We start from the raw sequence: 24,758 nt of genomic DNA, 5'->3' as shown, positions 1-24,758 counted from the left end.
CTCCGATCGCCAGTAAAGTGAGGCTCGGCACATCTGAATATTTTTCCTGTCTCTCAGTTAAGTGGATACCAAACCTCCCAACTCCATGCTTTCTGGATCGGAGCACTTTTTGTTGCCCCGGGGGCGATTAGGACTTCTTTCCCCTCTGCAGTTAGAAGTGTGTAGCACTTGGCTGCAACAAAGGAAATGGACTTTTTCTTTTTCCAGTCTGGTCACAGTCTAACCCTGTGTAGCTGGAACCCTTAATGTTCATTACCGAGCCTCTCCAAAAGTTACGCAAGAACTGACACTCCTAGAATATTATTAGTAGTGCTTAAAAATGAAAAAAAAATTTTACATTAATTTTGATTCCCTTTAATCACGTCCCTTAATTTAAGATTCTCCTAAAACTTGATGAAGTGTCTGTCATTTAGGAGAGACAGGAACCAAAGTCAGAAGAGGTCATCAACAGGACTGCACGACATGCATGGCTGAAAGGCACAGAGATGACCTGTGACAGCATGGATTGACCCCAAGCTGTTTTACCTTCTCTGAAATATGTTTGTCTTTGCAACAAGCATGTTAAGTGAAAGAAAAACATCCCCAGAATGCTCCTGTTCTCTCTCCAGAGGGCACATTTTCAAACTTTGCAATGGTGGCACAGAAAGGTGACATTTCACACGCAGCCCTACATTGGAATATTATAGGTTTTTGTACCGTTGAATTCACAAATTCACACAAAGTTCATGATCTGTAACGCTTAAATTCAGTGTTACGTCGTTTAAATGACCGTAAATGATACGCTAAATTGTTCGTCGCTATATCGCGGAATTCATTATTCGCGTGTGGTTCCTGGAAGGCATTAACCGTGAGTAACAAGGGCACACTCTATACCCTGTACGGCAATTTATTAAATTGATTAATTATTAATTTATTAGACATCAGTTAGCAGTTGTTCATTTCTATAAATGCTCGTAGGTCGGATGTTCGTAACTTGGTGCCGGCCCTTCCTGTTTGTAGTTTGATTGACGTCTCTGTCGTCATCAAGCATGAAGGCCCGATGTCGAATTTATCACAACCTGTTTGCCTCATGGAGAACAGATTTGTGAGCGCGCTCTCTTCCACCAGGAAGTAAGTCAGCTTAATGCTTGTAGGTTTTGACCCTAAAGTGCATTTTAATGTTTGTCACGTGTTGGTTTACCATGAAACTCTACACTCCCTATAAAATGGGCCGCTTTTGTTTTCCAGTAAGTCAGCCTGTAGCTTATAATGTGACAAGCAATTGACGTTCAAGTTCAACACAGGCGTGACCTTCTTGCGTTTGCGCGCCCGCTCGCCGACACCAGGCCGCTGCGAGTGAAGTGTGTGTGTTTGTATTGGTTTTAGGGCGGTCTGTAATGATACGCGCCTGAAAACCTTTCCAGCTGCAGTAACAATGCCAAAGAAACCACAGCGTCTCCTCTTTCAGGCAGAAGAGGTTTTTCTGGCCAGCATAAATTAGTGGCGTATAGAGGCATGTGAATTAAAGGTTATGGCACAAGCCAGAGAAGACCAAGCGATAGAGTAAATCATTAAAAATTCCTTTTTCGGCAGGGCTGATCCTCCCCATGCCTCTTTTTACATTTGGAGCTCCAGCCCAAACCTGTGATATCACAGCAGGTGTTTTCCTTTCCATACCTCCCACAATGCAACTCACTGGTCCCTTTCCTCTGCTAAACTTGCTGTGTTTGATCTTGTAATTTCCCACTTAATTTCAAATTATATACACTCAGTTTGCAAATTAAAATCTCTTAACAAGGCATTAACAAGTTTTATAGCAATGTGCTATCATGATTCAAATGATGATGCCAAAAGAATGATTGTCAAGCATCCTTCTTCACTATCTGCAAGTGAGTATGTTGAGATTTTTTTTGCACTACAAGCACAACTGAGGCTGATGGGAAAGTTTTTTTTCAGGTATTTGAGCATTAATTGTTAAAATGCAATAATGACATGACAGTGGGAGAAAAAAGGAAAGATTCGTAGAAAGCTATTACAATTGTTCCCATGGTAATAAAACCATTTCACTATTAAAAGATCAAAATCTGATGATCGCGATTTCCAGCTGATGAGAGGTCAAGCTACTCCTTTTATTTCAGGTTCATCCATCAGGTCAAACTTACACAAGTTGGTTTCTTCTAAAAACACACAGCAAAGGAAAGCACAGTACCAAAAAGAAAAAAAAATCAAACTCAAAAGTCAGTGCGGGAAAAAAAAGAGGAAAGCAGAGAGTGAAAGATGATGGACAATTATGGGAAACAAGAGAAGAGGAATGCGGATAAAAGGCGGTCGGGGAAACACAGAGAGGAGTCAGGGTGGACAAGTATCGAGAAAATTAACAGGAGCACGACTGAAAGAGAGGGAGAGTCAGGAAAAAAACTGAAACAAGGACAAGTATGCACATGAAGGAGCATTTCTCCTGCAGATTACCAGTAGCTGCAACCCAATACTTTAATATGCTGCTCGACCCCGACAGGCCCAGGCTTGAAACGTCGGTGTGTTTGACTACGTGTCGGTAGTGTGTAGTCGTTGGAGGAGCGGCGACAAACTCTGATCATTTCTAATCTGGTCTTAATAAGGCTACTCTTTGCATTCTATATGTGTATATATGTGTGTGTGTGTGTGCTAATGGAGCAGAGGATTTCTAAGTGTTTGTGTTTGGAGTCTGAAGCCGAGCCATTTACTTTGTTTATTGCCAGATTCGTATTCAGATTTGGAGACAAATACAGTTTTTTTTGTTGTCCTTCCTGTGTGAAATGGAGTAGTACAGTTTCAGGCATCAGTCATTCTATCTGGCACCAGGAACTTTTTTAAGTTTAAAAAAAAAAATCTCATCGTGAACCGGAGCAGTAATTGATAACTAACAGGGTAATTCCCAAAGACGTTTGTGTCTCAGGTGTGGTGTGACTATTCCCTCCCACTGACCAACCTACCAAACAAAAGAGAACAGAAAAGACAAAATGTTGATTATAGTTTATTAAAAACTACTCAACAAGTTGAGTTGAGTTTTAATAACTCAATTATTATATTGCATATTATAAAACGAGTGTTATTACCCATAATGCACCAGCAAGGCTTCACAGTAAAGTATCACTCTTCCTGGTTTTTAGTGCAAACTCGAAGTACACAACACATGATATACGTAACACACACACACACTTACACACACACACACACACAAAGATCCGGATAATTGGAATCATGTTCTAAGAAAAAAAGTGTACGTCCAATGCGACGGTTGCATTTGTTTGAATTAATGAAATGCTGCAAAGATTTAATGTTCGTCTCAGGAATGACGGAAACGTTTCCTGTCGTACTCTAAAATGGAAAAGAATGTTTGTTGCAAAAAGGTTCCAGAGATCTACATATTAAATTCCATATCATATTCATTAAGTTGCAAGTAACTTTCTGCAACCAGTCATTGCAAAGCAGCAAAAAAAGACTTTGCTGACAGGTAACGCACCAGTGGCCGATGCGATGCCAGCCTCTGATAGCCGACATCTGCGATGCAGCAGTTTCCTGCCAGACGACTGGTGTGTACGACGGAGGCAGCAGTCGACTTCACACATGAGGGGAAATAAAGAGATTGAAATCACCCCTCGCCAGTCACATTAATGAGTCTGTGGTTTATTGGTTCACTTTTTCTTCTACAGATTTAGTCTCATGGTTTCATAGCCAAGAACAAAAACAGGATAAGGCTGCAATATTGAGTCTGTTGTCACTCTGTGTGTGTATTTGCCTTCCTTGTAGGTTTATTTGTTTCTTTCCCTAAGACATTTACAATTATTCACTCAAGAATGCAGTTTTGACGCAGCCGACTGATGCATCTATTCTTTCTCCTCCCTCACTATCCCTTCTAATGTCTCTCAATCCCTCTTTCTGTCACCCTTAATCTCTCTCACAACATACTTTCTACTCCTAAGGACACAAACGGCATGAAAGTAGGCCAGTAGGTGTGGTTGTTTTACAGCCTCAGTCTTTTTTTGGACTCTCAGTGCTTTGTTTCATTTCAGATGAGAAATTTCAGTTTTTTCAGGGTTTCAGTGTTCATCCTCAATCAAGTTCCTGATGGAGAAATCAAAGATATTCATTAAAAATTGTTTAAAATGTGGAGGAATGATTTCAAATTACCGCTATGAAATTTCTGCGCTGATCTTTTTAATATGTTCTGCAATCTCATCTCACGACATGTGTCTTATCATGTGGTCGTTGTAATCGGTCCAAAAACGAAACCATCTCAGATGCGTGCCTCAGCAAATAAATGAACAATGAACGGCATCTTCTGATCTCTGATCATAATCGCTTGAATGGCTCAGTAAGAATTTTCAAATGGCACCAACACAAGACGCACACAGTTAACACATGAATGAGACTTTGAACAAAACGCAACCTTTAACAGGTCAACGGTGCAGAAACGATTCTTACTGGACGTGTCGGTGTAAAGCTGTAAAGTTATATCACAAACATGTAAGCGTTTTCTTTAATGAGTTACCACAGTTTATAGATGTTAAGATACTGTATGTATAATCTTGAATTTAATCACGCAAAAGTAATATATAGTATCATTCCTAACCCTAAAGACTACACAATATCACAATACAGTTGTGATTTTGTAATTAGCGTGATCTATCATGTACGTTAGATGGTTTCTGGATACACTGTTATTGCTTTGTGCGTTTGTGATTTTGTGGTTGCGGACTCAAATGTAAAAAGATAAAAGCGGTCAAATGCAATAAAAAAAACACTTTACATCTGGAATCTCCTCTAATCTGACGACGCCACCAATCTCCTGCATCTGGTTCGTACAAACAAACGCTGAAATTCAGTTTGGTCCAAACTGAAGTGTGGCAAAGTGATGAACCTCAAAAACTTGTTGTTTAGACTGTCAAAATGAGCCCATTTATCAAACATACAGAAGGTTTGAGACGTTTGATAATAGTGTGATAACCTCACTGGAAATCTATGCTTGTTCTATTAAGTTACGGTTATGTTGATGCCAACTATTCCATCTTGTTGACATTGGAAGCAGACTGTGGTCAGCTCACTTGAAGGGACCAGCTATAAATAAAATGAGATTAAAAAGCTGAACCAAGGAGACAGCATTGGTCAAGAAGTGATCCTACACATGAACAAAACATTTCAAGGAATCAGAAAGTTCATCCAGTGGCCAAGGCTGATCTGCAGTGACTCTTTTTCCACAAAGGCAAACAACGGAGAAAAAAAAAATAAAAAAAAAATGGCTGCGATCACGGAATAATGACTTCAGCAGTCAAGATGTGTCACTTTCAAGATATTGAACACACTGAAAGCTTGATTACTAACAGTGTGGGTCCTGTTTATTCCTTAACAACTGTTGGAGAGGCTTCACAGCTTGTGATATTAGAACTAACTATACTGGGCCAACTGCACTGTGTGTGTGTGTGTGTGTGTGTGTGTATGCTGAATTACAGATGCCGTAGATCAGCATCCACGCATCCACATCTCCAGTTGTCAAATTTGGGCCATAATGGGCCGTGGACAGTGGTATTATTACAACTTCCTGTTTCGTGGCGAAACATTGGAACAACTTCCAAGTTATGAGGAAACTTGAGATGAGCAAAATGAGCAAAGGGTGTTTCTGATTTCAAAACCATCAGGAAATCTGTTGAGTCAAAGTACACCACCGGTAAGTCGGGAAATAAAAATACTCAAGTCACAAATGGCCAACTTCCTGCTGGGTTATGGGCTGTGATGACGACTTTCATTCTCCTATTTTTAACGGCGTTCGGGAAAATTTGTACAGTTTTGCAATGTCATCGCAACAAAGAATATTTTTTGAATTTAAGGTAAAATATTTTCTGTCATCTACATGCCAAGTTTTCACCCCAATCTTGTCATTCTTGTCATTGTGCAATTAAGTTTAAAATAATTGATTTTCATGCACATTTGAGCCATTTGATATACTGCTGGGGCTTGTTTTCAAGAAAACATCCCATTATCTAAATATCAAATCATAAATAACTCTCCACACTTGCACTGACTCTCCTGTCAAACAAAACATAGTCCCAATGTTTAGAGTCCAGCAGGAGGTGTGATCGGAGTGTTTTGCAGTCCCCTGATGCTCCTTATTACTCACACATGTACTTGTCACATTTCATCAGGAGACATAAAAACCAGGCTCTACTTAAAAGTATTCTTACTTTTCTCTCCTTACTCTTTTGGGGTTTCACGGTATTCAATCCCACACTTGTTCATATGTGAGTGTTAAATTATTTCAAACATGTCAATGCTTTTCGCTAAAGTAGGGAAGTCTTTATGGAGGAGTAGAAAGATAAAGCAGTAGAAGTGCTCCAGGAATGTTCACTCACATCATCTGACGGGGGGTTTTGGCTTTGGGGAAATTCCCAAAAAAGATGGTGTGAATCTGGCCTTTAGAATTCCAAACATAATGCAACTCGCTGAGGCAACTAGAGGAGAAATATAGACATGAGAGGAAGTAAAGGATGGAGACTTTGCAGGGGTCGCTGCAGAGGAACTCGGCTCCAGGCAGGAATGAGGAGAGTTTGTTGAATGACAGAGACAAGAGGTCTTTTGTGTTTGCGTATCAGCTGGAAATCACTAACACTGCAGCCCTCCACCCGTCTGTGTGTGTGTGTGTGTGTGTCTGTGTGCATGCATACACATCATGCCGGAGACTGACATTTGCTTTTGAATGGTCAGCTGTAGAATAACATTAAGATAAGGAAGTGCTGCTGAGAAACAAACCCCCCCATATCAGTCCACTCTACATAATAAATGGTGGCGTCATTCCACCCACATCTCATAATCACCACTAGAGTGGGAGCTGACCTACTTTTAATCAGTTATTATTTACAATGAGAAGTTTGAAACTGTTCCCACATGCATGCATTACAGTATTTTCCGCACTATAAGGCCCATCTAAACGCCTTTAATTTTCACAAAAACTGTCACCGCGCCTTATAATCCAGTGCGCCTTATGTATGAAAACAGTTTTAAAATAGGCCATTCATTCAAGGTGTGCCTTATAATTAGATGCACCTTATAATCAATACTGCACTTTTTTCACAGTAATCAAGTTCTGTTGTATTCTTCGCAATGCAAAGAATGGAATGTGAATCAAAGCACTGTAGAACCTCGAGATACAAGTTGCTTGACACAAAAGTTTTTTGAGATACGAGCCGGCGCTCTGTCCACATTTTTGTTCGACATTCATGTAAAAATCCGATATATGAACCGTGACTTGGGACACCGACTCTAGTTGGCGGAGGGGTACATCAGCTGTGACCGGAATCTCCTTCTTTTTCCACGAATTGGCGGATGGATACCACATCAGCTGAGAAGGTTCTCTATTGTGGACTAAAGACGTAGTTTGGGTGTTGTCGTGACTTCTGCATTTCTTTTCACACTTTATCATTGTTTATGTAAGTTACATGCAATTAATTATGCACAGGTAAAATCTGCCTGCTTATTTGTTGATAGAAATACGTTTTCTTCATAAAGTCATCTCTGTTTGAATCACACGGTCACGCTAATGTCATGGATTTGCAGTCACATAAGTCATCGGTGCTGATAATATGAAGGTTGGTGTTTGTCTATGACTCTCAAATTAATTTTCTTAATGCGAGGGTGATTTGTCAACTTGCTCCTCAATAAAAGAACCATTATAGTATTTGTAGAGCACAAAGATCTCTCACATAGCATTCAAAGCAGCTTTGAAGAAACACAGTCTTGCTACGGGATATGAAAGAAGATAAGACTGGATTTCTTTAAAAAAATTGATTAAATACATTCTACTTTGGTACAAAAAGTCCCCTTGAACAGAACATTCCACATCCAAATGCCTCCCTTCATTTTCAGAGCTCCGAGGGCATTGCTGAAATACGCGATATGCTGCTCTCTGAAATTCAGAACTTTTGAAGCCTGTTGCGTGTCAGTCCGCAATCGGACAAGTGATGTCAGCAGCTGCTCTGCATCAGCAGTCAAACGCCAAGCGCCTCTCTATGACATCAGTGCTTTGATACTGAGCAGATTTGGAGATACGGTACCAACAAATACATCAGTGTTCGACAAAAGGGATTGTGTAAAGGAAGCGCCCTTTGGAAATAAACGGTCAAAAGTTCACAAAAAAAACCAAAAAAACCAAAACCCCTTCCTGTTCATTTCTATTCCTGAAAATTATCATAAGTATATAAAAACGATAAAGAAATGTGTTTTCAAACTTCAACTATGAAAAAGTCTTGATCTGCTTGATAAACGCTCTGTAAAGGGTGAGTAAGCAGACCTTGAGTTCAGATGTTACTAAATTTTAGAGTATCCACCCAGCAGCATGAAGCCTCTGGTTCTGATACATTTTTGTAAGACTGACAAGATCTGACAATATGTCACAATTTATTAGTTTACACACGGTTTCCTGTACTTCAGCCTAACAGCCAAAGTCAAGATCTACAGGTACAAAAGTTACCTCAGCACCTATCGTACCAAATCTTTGTTTCTTTCACCCATCAAGTGAGATTAAATTCTTCAAGTAAACATTACCCTGAACCTGTCTTCTAAGCATTATGGAAACCTGTATATGGAAGCTGAGTAATGACATCTTGACAGCTCATCCCAGCAGGGGTGGAGATGTTACATTTCTGTGTCTAAGGCAGAAAAACATCAGGAGTGAAACACCACTCTGGAACAGATTTAGACAATAACTGGTCAAAGGTCAAAGTTCCTTCAAGCTGAATTGGAGTTAACCGAAGAGATCGCTTCCGAGTCAAGATGCAAACCAATTTAAAAGATGATATATGTAGTAGTGTTAAGTCTCTCTGATGTGTATGTTATTAAATTAATCATCCAAAATTATAAATGAGGGAAGTTAAATTAATCAGGCCACTTTGAAGAAACATTTAAATTCTGAACATTTTTTTTTTATTTGAACATTTACCTTTTGTTCCACATTGAAACATATTTGCACTCAGTGGAGTTTTTTTTCTTCCCCTTCTTCTGCCTCCATTTGTATAATTAAAACCTTGCTGTGATATATTCTCTTTCGCCCTCCTTTTTCTTCACTTTCATGTCTTTCTTTTTAATTTGTTCGGTTCCCAGCTTGTTCCGTTCATATCTACTTTTCTCTTCTTTTCCTCCCTCCAGGTTGACTTTGTCGGGATCTGACCTCGACCTCTTCCGATCACTCTCTTCCAACATGACTTTGTCACATCATTAATACTTGTCTATTTAAGGTATCTTATGTTCTTCTAATGTATTGCATGTGTCCTCCGCAGAGGAATTTACATGCGAAGCCACTATTATTATTTCCAGGGGGAAACTAGGATAATGCCGCTCTTTCTTTCATCTTTCCATGATATGTCTCCATTTTTTTCTCCACCTCATTTATCAGTGCTGTGCCTTTCATCACTAGACATTATATAACAGACATCAGGGGCAAACGGAGCCATGCACAAACTGCATAGGTGATAACTGAATCCAAACATCTGTTTTTGACTTATAAGACCAGTTTGCCAGAAATAGAAAGCACAGAAATACTATTTGAGTGAGTTTTCAGACTTACTACAATGTCTACTACATCCAAGTATATATAAGATTCATTTTCACTTTGACATCTGATACCTTCATCCAAACCCAGTGGTATATCCGTTACAAATTCTGTTTTCACACTCAAATTGAAAAAGGGTCACGTCAGCAGACATGACTTAAAAGTATAAAAGAGTTTACATTTTTTGCAAAGGCTCTGTGGGTCAAAATGTTTTAGGTGGCTCATTTGCAGTAAAGAGGAAAGGAAGCATGCTCATACTTCCTTTCAGCACCTGCTATCTGCAACAGCTGGGATGCCTTAAAGACACCAGAAAAAGCAGCAGCGGGCCTTTGGGAAGTGGCTTCTGAGACTCGAACTATATTTGTCCTGTTATTCTGGTCACCGTCTGCTACACATTTATATCTGTTCAGCAAAGCAGTCCAGCCACAAGAAGTCGGCGGTAACTTCTGGTGATTGTCACTGAAGGTTACAGCTGGAAATTTAAACTTTAAGACTGTTTACTCACTTTCTTATAACTGATTCAGCTCATATCTCTGTCCGTCAAATAAGATGTCAAATAATGTTCGACCCCAGTTTGTGTCGCTGTATTAGCTTAAAAGATCATTCACCAGAAATGATTGAAAAACACAGAAGATCGTGAATAAATATAACATATTCCCAGACATCCGATATTCTTAATCGTCTCAGTTAAGAAACTGCAAAACATTTGAACATATTCCCAGAAATGTCAAGCCATTGAACTCAACACATCTTTAGATCCAATGTAGGACCTATTATGGTCTAGAAACACGCTGGTGAAGACTGTGGTTAGACAATCTTCTATGGATGCCAAACAAGTACATGAAGGGACTAGCCCAAAAAATTACAGGGGTGGGTCGGGGGAATGGACCATGAAGAAAAAAAAGTTTGAGAAAATCAATGCAGAAAAACCACGTCTGAGACTACCTCTGAAATACTATCAGCAGCTTATCATCGCTCCATCTGTTGAAGGCTGCAGTAAAGAGAAGTGCACCATATACATCATAAATGTCATAAAAGTGTCCAATCAGGTTGTGATTTCATCCATGTGTCTTTTGTTTTTCATCTCTAGTGAAACTGTGTTGGTGGTCTTACTGTCGTCATATTGTGACTATGAGATGAAGGGATTCAGGCCAGACTAATTTTTCTGCTTCCAATTAAACATTTTAGACCGTATATACTCTACACGCGCTTATATACGAGACTTTAATTTGAGAAGGCCTTACTCATTTTTTTTGACACGATATTTGTGTCTGTGCGGAACGAAGGCCCTTGAGTTATTTTTTTTAAATTCCTATGAAACTTCAACATTCATTTGTGTAAAATTTAAAACGCGACATTTCCTGTTTTCGTCCAGCGAAGCTCACACGGAGCTGGAATCACTGCTTGTATTGCAAAGCAGAGATACCAAAAAGTAGAAGGATAAGAAACAGAAAAAAGCAACCAAGACTCAGAAATGCATTTGCAGAAAAGATAAGAGCTGCTTAGATAAAGACAGGCTGTGTTTTGTTTGTGTTTGTTTGCAGGAGGTAGGAAATGAGGGCTGAAAATAAGACTTCTGTAATCATCCAGGCGTTTAAGACCAAGTGGGAGAAGTCCTCTTGGCGGTGTCTGCAAGGGTGATGACTTATGTGAAAGGAGTGTAAGTGGGCTGATGTATGACCGTCTGTGTTTGGGCGGGTGTGTGTGAGAGAGTGACGAACCATGACTTCCCAGATTCGCTGGCGTTCCCTGACCATAATGCGTTCTGCTGTCGCAGGAGTTTTTGGCTAATGTTAATGCAGCTGTGGACAGACGCTGACTCAGCAGAATAACCATACTGCAAGGATGAGAGATCCTGATTATTGATTACGTGCAAACACATCTGTACATTAAATCATTGTTATTTTATAGTCATTTTACATTTCAGGAGCTTTTTTTGTTTCTTTATTTTAAGGAATAAAGAAACGGAATGCCTGTCAAGGTAAAAAATAAATGTTTAATCTATGTCTCTTATTATTGCAATGTAATTGTTGAATAACCTGATCTCAGCTGAGTAAGTCGGAGGGCCCTGAGGAGGACATGTGAGACACAGCTGCTTGAAAACAACAAACCAAAATGCAGCGATGAGTCACAGAAAGGAAGACACGTGGTGAAAATACAGCGATTTAAGGGACAGACTGGCCAAGCTGGTTTTCTGTAAACAGGTAACAGCAGCAGCCAAGGAAGTTATTTTTTTACCAATGTCTGCTTGATAGTTGGGTTTATTCTTACACAAAAACTACCTAAGGGATTTCCTTAGGAACCATAAACAAAGAAAGATTCAGGAGTGAGAAGGGATGACATTTTTCCTTCTTCGGAATTCAATGAATCAGATGAAAAAATACCACACATATTTAGCCTGTTTCTTACCACAAAAGAAACAAATAGAGCAACAAATAAATGCCATCATGCCTGCTGAGGTAGGTTTGAATGGTTTTCTAGAATTTTAACAAAATACAGACTATTTAAATATGTCAGACATGTATAAATGTTCATCTTTGGAGCAAAGTAAACACCTGGTAGCAAGTTTCAAAAGTCAAATCTCACTCAAGGCCCATTAACCGTAATAATCGGATTGAACTTGACAGAATGAGTGTCTGTCTGCGTCGGTATTCAACTGGCACGAGTTCACAAAGGCTCAGACCCGCAGACAAACCTAACTGTGGTCAAGCAGGTTCAATCAAGCACAGAGCAAACATGTCGAAACACAGCCAAGTGTCTTTCTATAAATGTGTGTGCCTAAAAAAAAAAACCCCACCCACGGCAGAAATCTCTCAGACGCTACAGACGATTGATTATTTCTTTGAACTTCAGCTGGGCATCTCTGAAATGATGCAAAAATATAGAAAATAACCCAATTTTTCAGTTGTTAATTTGGAATGAAAGCTCTTTGAAGCACTTCTTGTTTGTTTTTATTGGTAATTTGGTGCATATGATCTCGACATGTATTGCTTTTGATGACTGTTTTCCCATTAGGATGACAGATATAACCAGTTAGTCACACCTGTAGCTTTAGTTCTGCATCAATCCCCTGCAGATGTTTCCAAACTCAATGTTTCTGAGCAGATTCCTGCCTGCTGAGTCTCCATCTGGTCTCTAACCCAGGGCAGCTGACACACAAAAGCTAGGATATATCTATAAATATATATATACACTGTATATATACAGTAATTTATGTATCAGGAACAACTGGAGTGTGTAAAGTAAAGTAGTTGAGATATTCAGGACATAATTTAGAAAATAGTCAGAAATTATGCATTTAATTTACCGTCTTCCCTTTTTCCTTTTGGAAATATTTTCAATGCATTTAAATCATTTTTATTATTTAATAATATCTTACACAGACGAGTCAATTCTCCATCATTATTAGAAGAAAATAATTTGCTGCTTTCCATTTTGATAAAGTCCAAACAATAAAAATCAATCTTGTTCTTGATTAAATAAAAGTGTTTGGAGATCGAAAACCTCTATTAGGATTCAATATTCCCTCTAAAGAGTTCCTTCTCCCAATAATTATAAGCAACAAATGCTCTTAAGCTCCTTCAAAATAAAATGTACACCTATAACTTGGATCCAACTTTAGCTGCACAGAAAACAGCCGTTCCAGACAAATCAACAGTTCATCTTCTGCAAAAACCAATTTAACCCCTGGCGTCTATTTCTTAATAAAGATTTATGAACATCTGTTAATAACTTTTCCCAGTTAAACGGTTGTCTTCAGGATTCCCACAAAAGCTATCATTTGCAGATTTACCCCAAAATCCATAATTCAAATTTACTCGCTTTACAATCCAATTTCAAAGGAAACCGGTCGATCATTTTCGAATATCCCGACACTCTACAGAACTTAATGGGTTCTATCCGGCCACATGCTTAATTTACCCTTTCCTCTATGATTGATGAAAATCTGCTGAACAGGTTTTGTGTAAACGTACAAACAAACCAAATTGCCTACTTAGCATCCCGAATAAAAATTAAACAGCCTTGAAGTCTCCTTTACTGAGAACATTTTCTTCCAGACTCGACTGGACCAGTACCCCGCTATCACTGAGGTTGTTTACCATTAAAAGCCATGTATTCAACAAAACAATGCTATTTTATGGGATGACTGACACATGCGTTTAATAAGTGTGATTTCCTACGCAGCGGAGTGAAACAATGCACAGGTTGTGATTATGTTGTGCAGAGGAAGCCTGCTGGTGTTAATCACTCCAATTGTGTGAGGCTGAACTGTGAGTTGGACAATGGTGCCACACAGTATTCATACGGATGACACGCTGAGTGGGAAATTAAACACGTGAACTTACATGAAATGAAAATGTTGGAATTCTCAATCAAATAGCCCTCATTCAGAAAGTCGTTTATATGTAATTGTGTTCTCTGGTTTAGGGAATGTAAAATTAAAAATGTTAATAATGTGCTCACCTTGGAGATGTAAGCTTTTATGCCTTCGGCCAGTTTGATGCAGGGCTCACCGAAGAGCTGGGCCAACTGGTCTGGGATGTCCTGGTCCTTATCCAGAGCGTTGAGTAAACTCAGACACTTCAGCTCTTCTGTGACACCCTGGCTCCGCACCTTTAAAAGAAATAGGCAAGAAAATGTGAGCACAAATTGTGTCGGTCAGAGAAAGTAATCAAATCTAATTACAGCAGATAAGCCTCAACAGTCTCAGCAGAGTAATCAGCCGCCACCACCACCACCACCAGTATAGGGACTCCTTTAGGGCATTTTTATTACTGCCACAAATGCCCTTCAATCAAAATCTCTTCTTTCTGAAAGGGTAATTATCATTTTTGTAGAAATCGTTTCACTATTTTTTTTTTTTGACATGTAAGATAAAACTGAGAGAAAATGAAAAAGTATTCCTGGAACTGCTCCTTTATTTGAATCCACACTAAAACGGAACTTCTTCCCTTTCCTTAGCCAATGGCAATCCATCCAGTAATCCTGCTGACAGACCAATAAACAGACAAATACGGGGCAGTTGTTGTTTTTCGTTGGGTGATACCCCAGTGGTTCCATATGTTTACTTAAACATTACGTTATTCATCCATGCATGCCTTTAATTTATGACGCTAAGTGAAACAAGAGTTCCTCCTGTGAGCTATCCGTTTGCACATGTTTCTGATTTTATATTTTCTTTAACCAAGTTTATAGATTTTGCTGCACTTTTCATGAAGTGCTGCTTTTCACCGCGAAAGCAACTATTCCTTGGCTGACGTGCTAGAGTGAAGAGAATGGATGCTATGGAACGATATGAATGGAAGGAAATACACCAAGGATGTTATATGATCATTCCGGCTATGAAAAATACCCGAGTCCAAATGTTTTCGCTGCTGGAAAACTCAGCTGAAACACGACTCCTCATGAAACACTGAGTTCGTACGCAGACACACACACATAGATACAGTAGTCGAGACATATGACATATCTAATATCGGACGGTTGAAGCAACATATTCTCTGTGGGCCAATAGGAAATTCTTCCATTCTCCATTTTCCACGCAGTCCTATCATGCGATTCTGGGCAGCATGGACCGAACAAGACATCTCTGGGAACTGAATGCTGGAGAGGAGGGGATGTAGAGCAGATTGTTGAGTTATGTACGTTCAGTGTGTGTACACTTCACAGAGGTTGTAAGCATCACGGTCTGAAAGCCCTACTAATGACTTCACAACAAGCACTGATGAGGACAGATTACAGAGCTGCATTCTTTCCCCTTGTTCTTTTTTTTAAATTTTTTTAATTGATTCGTTTCCGCTCGACCTTCGTTTTTTTAACGAAACAAATTCCTTTTGTCGTCTGTCTCTTGTTCCTTTCTCTCTTCGGCGCCTCACTTCTGTACTTTTCTTCGTTTTCATGCAGTTCGACAATCCGAGGTGAAGATAGTCAGGGTCTAACTGCGTCAATATGTAAATTTGTTCAAACCAAGCAGGAAGGATATGGCAGTAAATGTAAAAGAAAGTTTTTCTTTCACAAAATAATGGAACCACTTTTAAGCAGTCCCGGCGTGTTGCCCAGTCCTGAAAAGTATGACTCATGTCTTTTAATGAAACCAACACAGGATTAAATCCTTTCTAACAAAATGGAGGAGACAGACTGAAGATTAAACATTGGAGGAAAAAAAGGAGTGTTTCTTTTTTTATTGAATGTTTGCTTTAGTTCTGTTCCCATCAAAATGTAACCTGGTTAAATGTTACAATAAAAATCCGATGCTTTTTTTGATTTAAGTACGGACGGAACAATTTCTTATTATGAGCACATTTTTAAGACTTGATTTTCCAGGGGTCATGGTAACACTAGAGAGATTTAAAAACACAGAGTGCAACTGGTTCACAAGTTTACCCAAATAAAAGTACAGTATCATCAGCAAAAAAGCTCACATTGTGTATAATAGCCCCTTTTAGAACCTTATAGTACTATTCAACTCATAATACTGACTATGATGTTTTACCTATTAAGAATCAAGCAGCGTTTTATAGTCCTTCCTAGTAGGGGAACCATTCTGTAAAAAGTCTGGCTGTTTTACTTATAAAAATACACTTTTTTTGTGTTTTTTTTAATGCAAATTTAACTCTGAAATTAAGAAATAAGGGTTAAACAAAAATGGAGGTGTAAAAAGCAAAACGTTTCCCTAACTCAAAAACGTTCTGACTAAACATGCCTGTTCAATCGTCTTTCAGCACAAAAAGAAGAAGAAGCAGAGCGGGTCATCGTATATCATCTGTGTGCAATCAAAGACCGATCGCTTCAAAAACTGCTGACACTGACGTTTTGGCCCGGAATGAGAGGCGTGATGACAGCTAACACTAGCAAATGTGATGGGGAGGTCCGCACACGCATGAGTGGGTCTGAGTTTGATCACTGCAACAAATGGAGTGGAAGTAGACTTTCCTTCTCCTGCAAAAACACACTCCCTGCTCCGGTGGTTCTGGCCCAATGATTGATTGTTATTGAAAGTCTTTGGTGTTTGAGAATAAAAGATTAAACTTCATAGGACCACATGTGTGTGTGTGAGTGCAGACCCCCTGTAACTCCATGCATGTGTGTGTCCATTAACTTTGACAGGGCTGGTAGGGAGTGTCTCGTTCATGTTAGTGAGGAGATAAAGACTGTACACATCGCTGCTCTGAGCTGAAAACAAGATTTGGGAAAAAACGTTTCCTTTCCATTAGTACGTGGAGACGAGGCCAAAGGCCAAGCTGAGCTATGTAGAGTAACATCATCATCATCACTTGGATATCCTTTTCTTTTCTTGTGGATTTAAGCTACACAAAGAGAAATTACCCTGAAAGTATTAAGAGAAGTTTGACAACTTCATTTCGTAGAAATTGTACGAAAAAAAAAGTCGTAAACCTATTTCTAGTCGTTTCCAAAGATGTTCTGCCCTGTCTGATTTTTATCACACTGAACAGATCCACATTGTCGCTGCACCATTCTGACCCAACTCCCCTGAACTTGTACAAACAGGCACTAAAACATCATGTGACACATTACAGACCGTTGATTGGTCAATGGGATACTGGGATGACCTCCTTACTGAACTCTTTCAGCATCTGTAAGTGTACTGAGGAGTAGCAGATGTTCCAGCCTTAAACAGCCGAAGAGACGTTCAGGACAGGTGTATGTCGTGAATTCGATTTCTGAATTTTGATTGTTCTCTAAAGAGTCAAGTCTTCCTTTGAGCTTATTTCTCATTGGTATGCATTGATCTCAGCCCGATGCAACTTCGATTGAATGATTTTATCGATCATTTCCTTTAATCTTAGTTGTTCTTTTTGAGTAAAACTGTTGGAAAACAAAGTGGAAAATATGATTGGGCTGGTAGAGACATGCAAGGCTCCAGAGTCGGAGGACTCATCATTACCATGCCCTGGGAGCATGCAACTGGAACGGCTCCAAAGGCTTTTACAATGAACTGTGAGGAGAGATACCCCCCCCCCCAACCTTCATTCTACTCTGACAGCAGCTGCTCTCTGCCAAGTCCTGACTTCACTTAGCTAAATCCTGAAATTGCAAATACGGTCCCGTTAGTTATTCCTTCAGGAAGAAGTTCCTTCCCGATGATTCAACAATTGAAGAATCTGGATCCTGACAGCAGATCAGCCTGTTTCATTTAAACAAAACAAAAAAAAAAAGACTTCTGTTAAAAGATTTTCATTCGCTTAAATGATCTTTAACCACCTGGTAAAATCCCACCTTTGAGAGTCGTCTTTATTTTTCCAGTTTCATCTCTGAAAGTTTCTTTTACTGCTGCTGTAGAATCCTCGTTCATCTAACTCATCCCCTCAGGGAGCTGACATCAACATTCTCTCATGGGCTCATAAACAATGAGTCCTTCAGGTCTGTTTAGCAGCAGTTCTTAGCATGTAAGAAACAGTCAGTAAAACATGAGGTCTTATGTATCTCTCAGCGGTGCTGTTGAACACAGGCTGAATACCTGCGTACGAGAAGAAATAAAGGAAGAGGAGCACCTGTAAACAGGATTTTACAGATATTTCACTCAGATCAGGTAATATCCTGCACCGTCTGAGCAGGAACCAGTGTGACATTGCTAATTTAAAAAAAATAAAAAAATTGCCAGTATGTTTCTTCTCTTTTTTTGGATCAGCTGTTGTTTATGGTGTATAAACAGACATGACATCATCAAATTCACACCCGAGCAACTCTGACATGAGAGGCTGTAAAATTTAAAAAAGGTTGTCAAATAATCACAAACTACTTTGAGTGAAACTAAAACTTAAAAAAAATAAAAATAAAAAGTTTACAATGATTCCTACTCAGAAAAAGATTAAAAATAGATATTTGAAAATAAACACTCCATCTACGCCTCTAATGTTTAATAACTGAGAAAAAGCAAGAAGTGAATGAATATGGAAACAAAGCAATATTCATGTTGTCAAAAAGGACAACATGAACGGATTTTTTTTTTAAATCGAAATGTACTTCTTTTTTATCAGATTTCTTTCCTGGTTTAGCAACTATTCATTTACTAGAGACATGCTTCCATGTCTTGTGACACTATTAAAACAAGAGGACCTAGTCATCAGAAAAATAAATCCACGGCACATGATGCGTTTGTGCTTTTGTTAAAAAAAAAAAAAATGGGGAAAAAAGAACGAAAAAGACACATAATGTTCACATCAGAATGTGCAAAGATGGAAACAAAGACGTTAACTTCAGCAAAAAGTTTTCTGGCAGTCATTTCTGAACACTACTACTAGAGTACGGTCATAAACCCGTCCCTTAAATTGTGCCGTTTGGATTCAAGTTTCTTTCCGACAACACTTCAAATCTGTAGCTTGTGTTGAAATGATAAAATTACAAAAAAAAAAAAAAAAAAGCAACAAGCTACACATGTTTGAGTGATCTATGCATCTTTTGTCCCGGCCAGTAGACATGTGGTCTCTCATGGCGCTCCATTGCGAACTGGATGACTGAACTGGATGACTGAACTGGATGACTGGGCTCCAGAGACAGAAGAGAGGAAGGGTCCGGGCTGACGGAGCTCCTGTGATCCTAAAGCCGTCTCTCTCAGGAAGCATCGAACAATGCTGCACTGTTCCCTCCCCGTGTGACTGCAAGTGTGTTTGTGCGTGTACCTGTGTATTACGTGTGTGTGGCCCCCCACTCAGTGTGTATGTGACTCCCTCTGTGTGTGTATGTGTGTGTTTTTGGCTGGCCCCCACTGGACACCAAGCCCTGAAAAGAATATCTCAGAGGGCCACTTGGAAACTGGCCGACAATTTCGTGTGTGTGTGTGTGTGTGTGTGTGTGTGTGTGTGTGTGTGTGTGTGTGTGTGTGTGTGTGTATGTGTGTGTGCGCGCTATCTGGGAGTTCCTTGGCAGCCCCAACGTCTAATTTAAAGGGATTAGGAAGAGGAGAAGGTGGCCACGTAACTAAAATCGAAGAGGCCAGAGGTCTGGATCAGTGCGTGTGCATGCGTGTGCATGTGTGTGTGTGTGTGTGTGTGTGTGTGTGTGTGTGTGTGTGAGGCAGTACACACACAAATGGAACGAAAGGGAGAGGGTTTGGCTGTGTTTCAGTAAACATTCTCCTCTTGTGATGAAACACACAAGGAGAAACGGGTTGAAATAACAGCTGAGACCTCGCTCATGGTGGCACTCCACATAAATAACTTTACCCAAACACAGAGGCAGGGACATACACAAGTTCAGAAGTGAATTACATACAAAAACACCACAGTGGAGCCAGATTCATCATGTTGATTTACACCCTGCTGTTTAACTCCCCCAGCCTGTGCATTAATTGTCTGAAGGTGGAAAGCATTACATGCATTATAAAACCTTTTAGGTGGAGAGACGCACGAAGCTGCAAAATGTAAATTACCGTCAGACTGATAACTCACAATCTGGAAGTTGTCGACCGAGTAAACGCCTGAGGTCTAAAGTATGGGTTTGTTTTTGATGCAGGGGAATAATTTCAGCTACGCACGATACAAAGAAGTGAGCTGGGTCCACCTTTTCTTGCACCTGATTGGTCCGTTGGGGAAAGAGCGCTTGCAACTCAAATAAACAAGATCATTTGGAGACGTCGATCCCGACACCGATCGAGATTATGTCCCTATTTAAGCATCATCCCTTCCGGAACATACAGTGAAAATTGAAAACACAAGCCTCACGTTGAGTTTCACCAAACTGTCAGAACTTATTGGTGGAATCCTGCTAACAGGCGCACAAACAGGGAAAAGACTTCACTAGTGAATGTGAATGTGAGAGATGTCATCAGAGCGAGCATCTGAGGAGCACATGATCAGAGAAAACAAACAGGTTAATAAACCCAGTAACTAACAAGGCAGTGAACGCTTCAACCGGTGGTCGACATATGTTCGGGGGTGGGCGGCGCTTTTTGGTTTCGGCTTGTCCTTGTCTGGAAACAGGACAGAGGCTGGCTGTTCACATGCAATCATGTGTTAGAGCTAAATAGTGCAGCAAAAATAAGTTACGCAAAAAACATTTTAGGTGCGAATCAGAACATGATCAGGATTCATGTTTTGCAACAGGCAATAAAAGCCTCTCCCAAACGCCCACACTGACATATTGTGTTCTTCCACGACGTCTTATTGTTTATGTGCTGGGTGTTTTTTGTGTGGGTAAGACTTTTTGTACTAATCTTGTAAAATTGAAACTTTTGCACTTGACTAGTTTTCAGAAAATGGGCCAAAGCAGTTTTTACTCACCTTCATCATGAGATTTGGTTTAACATTCAGAATTAATTCTGGTGAATCACGCAGGAAATGTAAAAAAAAATAAATATATATATATATATATATATGCGTAGAAGAAGACATCCTTTTTTCCTCCCAGTAAGGAAATCATTCTTCCACTCTTTTTTTAGTCTATGTTCATACACCCCTACACACACACACACACACACACCAGCGGGCTTATGAGTACAGTAGTACCGTGAGATGCCAGCTGCTCGACATACAAGTGTTTTGACGTACGAGCCAATGCTCTGTCCATATCTTTGTTCGACATAAGAGGGAAAATCTGAGATACGAGGAGTGCTTTGGGACACTGCCGCTAGTTGGCGGATGGATACAACATTATCTCAGACCGTATCTCATTCTTTACCACACGTTGGTGGATGGATACAAAATCAGCTGAGACCACATCTCAATCTTGTTTGCAGATTAAAGACTGAAGTTGTGTGTTCTTGTGACTTTTGTGTTTCTTGTCATTCTTTATGTAATTTTTATATAATAAATTATTCACCGATAAAGTATATTTGATATGATTAGTTAGACATGATTAATTTAAAATAATTTTAATATGATTAATGTTGTGATTTAATTTCAAACTCATCCTTAAAGACTTGTCCTATACCACATTTATTAAGGTAATTTTAAACGTAATAAATAAACTTTTTTGTTCCTTTTTGTGTTTTTGCATTTCAGACAAAGCATTTAAAGGCACTAAATGAGCTGCTTTTACAAATAACATGGTTCAATTGTTTGTTTATTATTAATTACAAATGAATAAACATGTTTAGCAAGTAGTTGTTCATTTAGATTTCTGTCTTATATTCTCTTTCATATGCTAGATTTGATCACTCCATACTTATTATTCGTTTAATCATTGTATGATTAATAGACTAATAATTGTCAGAATAATCAATAATTGTATACTGCAGTCCTAGTCCTAGATCGAAATGACCCTGACTCAATAACTCCATATAAGTTTGAGTCTTAACAATCACGCTAAGGAGCTATCAGATCACTAAAGCAGCCACAGTTTTTAATTCCAGCCCTAAATTCAGATATTTATGAGGGCAAACCAGGGATTTTTATTTTCAGTTCATGCCACATTGCAGGTCCTTTTTTTTTTTTTTGTCTGAACCAAGAACACCTTTCAGAGAAGCAATTTGAAAATTAGAGCTAAATCATGGATGGCTGGGGGAAACCAAAACATGCATTCATGCAGCTGTGATCCTGATCCTGCATCACATTACAGCAATAGTTTTTTTTTTTCAATGTGTAATTATTCTAAGACAAAATAACAGATGATCATCAGTCTAAGAAATAACAGCACACACTGTGGGTATAGGAAATATTTGGATCACATCAATCTTCTGTATCAGATCAAAGAAATTTCTTGGTATTTTTATATCAAAGTCTGATTGTATTTTCTGCCTATTTAACAAACCAGAACGTGGTCTTATGTAATAATGGTGTATAGTTTAAGTATAAAGGCAGCACAGTCGTAACAGCAGAAAACTTCCAACATGCAATTTTTCTTAGGCAGGTGCATAAGAAGCCGAAGTTGATCAAATTTTCAGAACATGTAATTACGATGCTTCTCTTCATCCTGATGAAGATCTAGTAAGAATGGATCTGCAGTGCAACTGGAACTTCAGATTTCATGCGAGAAGCATGGGAGTGTTTTTCGAGGGCCTGGCCTTTATCACTTATAACTTCACTTCTTTGTTGAAGCCAGATTATGTTTCAGGGAGATTTTTTTTAATTTTTAATTTCATATATAACTTGCTGTTTTTTCTGATCCCTCAGAGATTCACATAGTTCCCCGATGAACACATGGGTTTAGCCTAACCGCTAAGTGCTAACTGATGCTGGATGGAGCTCGATCGACACTCAGCTTCCATGAAAAGGAATGCAGAACCGTTGTGCTTTAGCATGTCTCTTATTGTACAGATGGCTTTCATATTTTATTGTTTCCTCTGTTAGACAGTTACTTCAGTTAGCCATGCTGCTAACAATTAGCTCACCCTGTCCTAAGGCACTAAAAGCCAAATAAATTCAGGCAGTATTCCCTAAACCAGGTCTTCGTCGGGTTTCGCCTTGTTATCAGATGCCATAATTGGTCAAATGTGCAAAAATTCTTACAATTTTTAATCAATATCAGTTTCCATTTCACCGCTAAACTAAAAAAGTAAATTAAATATCAAAAGGTACAACTATTTATCATGGTTCATATTTGGTTCACGTTTGGTAAAACTGATGTATAGTTTAACAGACTCAAATGACTTTTCCATCGACACATCTAAATCTAAAAACATATATGAAATTTAAAATATATTTACTCTTGTTATTATAGCTAATGCTCTAAATGCTTTTGAACAAAAAAATGAAAACTTGAAAAATAAGGGGATAAAAATAAGTAATTATTCAAATTTGAGATAAAGAATAGTCACATACAGTAGATGTTTATTACATATTTATGCATCTTAGAAGTAGATGGCATTATGGTAAATTTATTAATAGTAAATGTTCCTGTTTCAAACACATTCTCATGCTGAATGTTGATTTGTATTCTTTGGGCAGTAATGAGTATATTTAGCTGATTGCTTACATAAGAGCTACTCTGATTGCACCATTAACACTAATTTAGTTGTAAAAAAACCCCTTTTTTCTAAAACACAGCCAGAAGACACTTTTTGAGAAATTGTGATTTTAATCACAATCAAAAGATTAAGTGTCATTAGTGCAGTTTGACACACAAGTTTAAAAGTATAAATAGACACATTTCAGCAGTGGTTGCAGCTGTGGCGGAAGGCAAAGTTCTTATCGGGGTTTAATGTTGGAAAATGTTGGGAAAGATGTTGCAAATAAAAAAAAATTTTAAAAAAGGAAAATAAAAAAGAAATCGACCTTGTTATCTGAAAATATAACCAGTTAGGAACTGTTTTATATCAGAAAATCCAAACAATTGCAAAACATGCATTAAAATTTATCAAAGACAAACATTCATAAATTACACTTGGAACCAAACCAAAAAATTTTAAATAAATCATCGTCATCTGGATATATTTCAAAAAGCCACAACTGGATACTACTCACAACCACATTGTCTCAGATATTTGTTTTTTTGTCGTAGCCATATTTATTACCACACAGAATATCAATTATGCTTATCTACTATAAATACATTTTTATCCAGTGGATTTTGCACAAACTTTATGAGATCAACAATGGAAACATGTTACATTTTTTTTCCACCATCATTTACTTGAGGAATTACGGGAATGTGTTTTTAGAAAGTCCCTTTTTCACGTTGATGAATAAAACTCCCGCTTTTGTATCCTGATGTGCAATTACTTTAACATTAAATATTTTAGTTTAATTTACCCTGCAGACAGACAGACAGACAGACACTTGGTGAAAACATAACCTCTTCGGTGGATGTGAGTTTGATGGGATACTATTTTTCTATACAGACACAGACTACAATCAGCTGTCAAATGAAACGCTCCCTTTGGAGTTTTAAATCATAGCAAACAAATTATTTTATTTGCAAAAGCCTTTGATATTATGATCTTCAGGTAGCAAATCACCAAGACTGACACTAAAGTATCTGCTTCACACATGCTTTTTCTTGTTCAATCCACTTTATAGTCCAGGAGATTATCTGCTTCTGCTTTGATGCAACCATGACATTTCTGGCAAGAGGAGACTTCCTTCTCCGCCTGTGCATAGAATGAACTCTGAGGGCGAGGACGTCTATAGCTGAGTTATGTTTACGTCGTGTTTGTAGGTAACTGATTGATGTGATGCCAGTCTATGCACACACCTTGATGTGTTTGTGCACAAAAGCCCAATGGAAACCAGTGGAGTTCCACTCCCAGTCTTTGCATGTGGACCTATGACCTCTTTTTGTCAATTTAGTTGCTTTGGATTCCTTC

General features: G+C 38.8%; 1 protein-coding gene across 1 annotated transcript in view; it reads right to left on the bottom strand.

The window, feature by feature from the left end:
• Positions 1-24,758, bottom strand: part of tnfsf10l (TNF superfamily member 10, like) — a 49,846-nt gene that overhangs the window by 8,779 nt on the left and 16,309 nt on the right. The window contains exon 2 of the mRNA XM_068308703.1: positions 14,021-14,170. Coding sequence (XP_068164804.1) covers positions 14,021-14,170 — 150 coding nt within the window. The remainder of the gene's footprint in view (positions 1-14,020; positions 14,171-24,758) is intronic.

Source organism: Antennarius striatus, chromosome 23, assembly GCF_040054535.1.
Source record: "Antennarius striatus isolate MH-2024 chromosome 23, ASM4005453v1, whole genome shotgun sequence".
NCBI lineage: Eukaryota > Metazoa > Chordata > Actinopteri > Lophiiformes > Antennariidae > Antennarius > Antennarius striatus.
The sequence above is the reverse complement of the archived record's forward strand: the minus strand, read 5'-3'. Positions and strand labels throughout refer to the sequence as shown.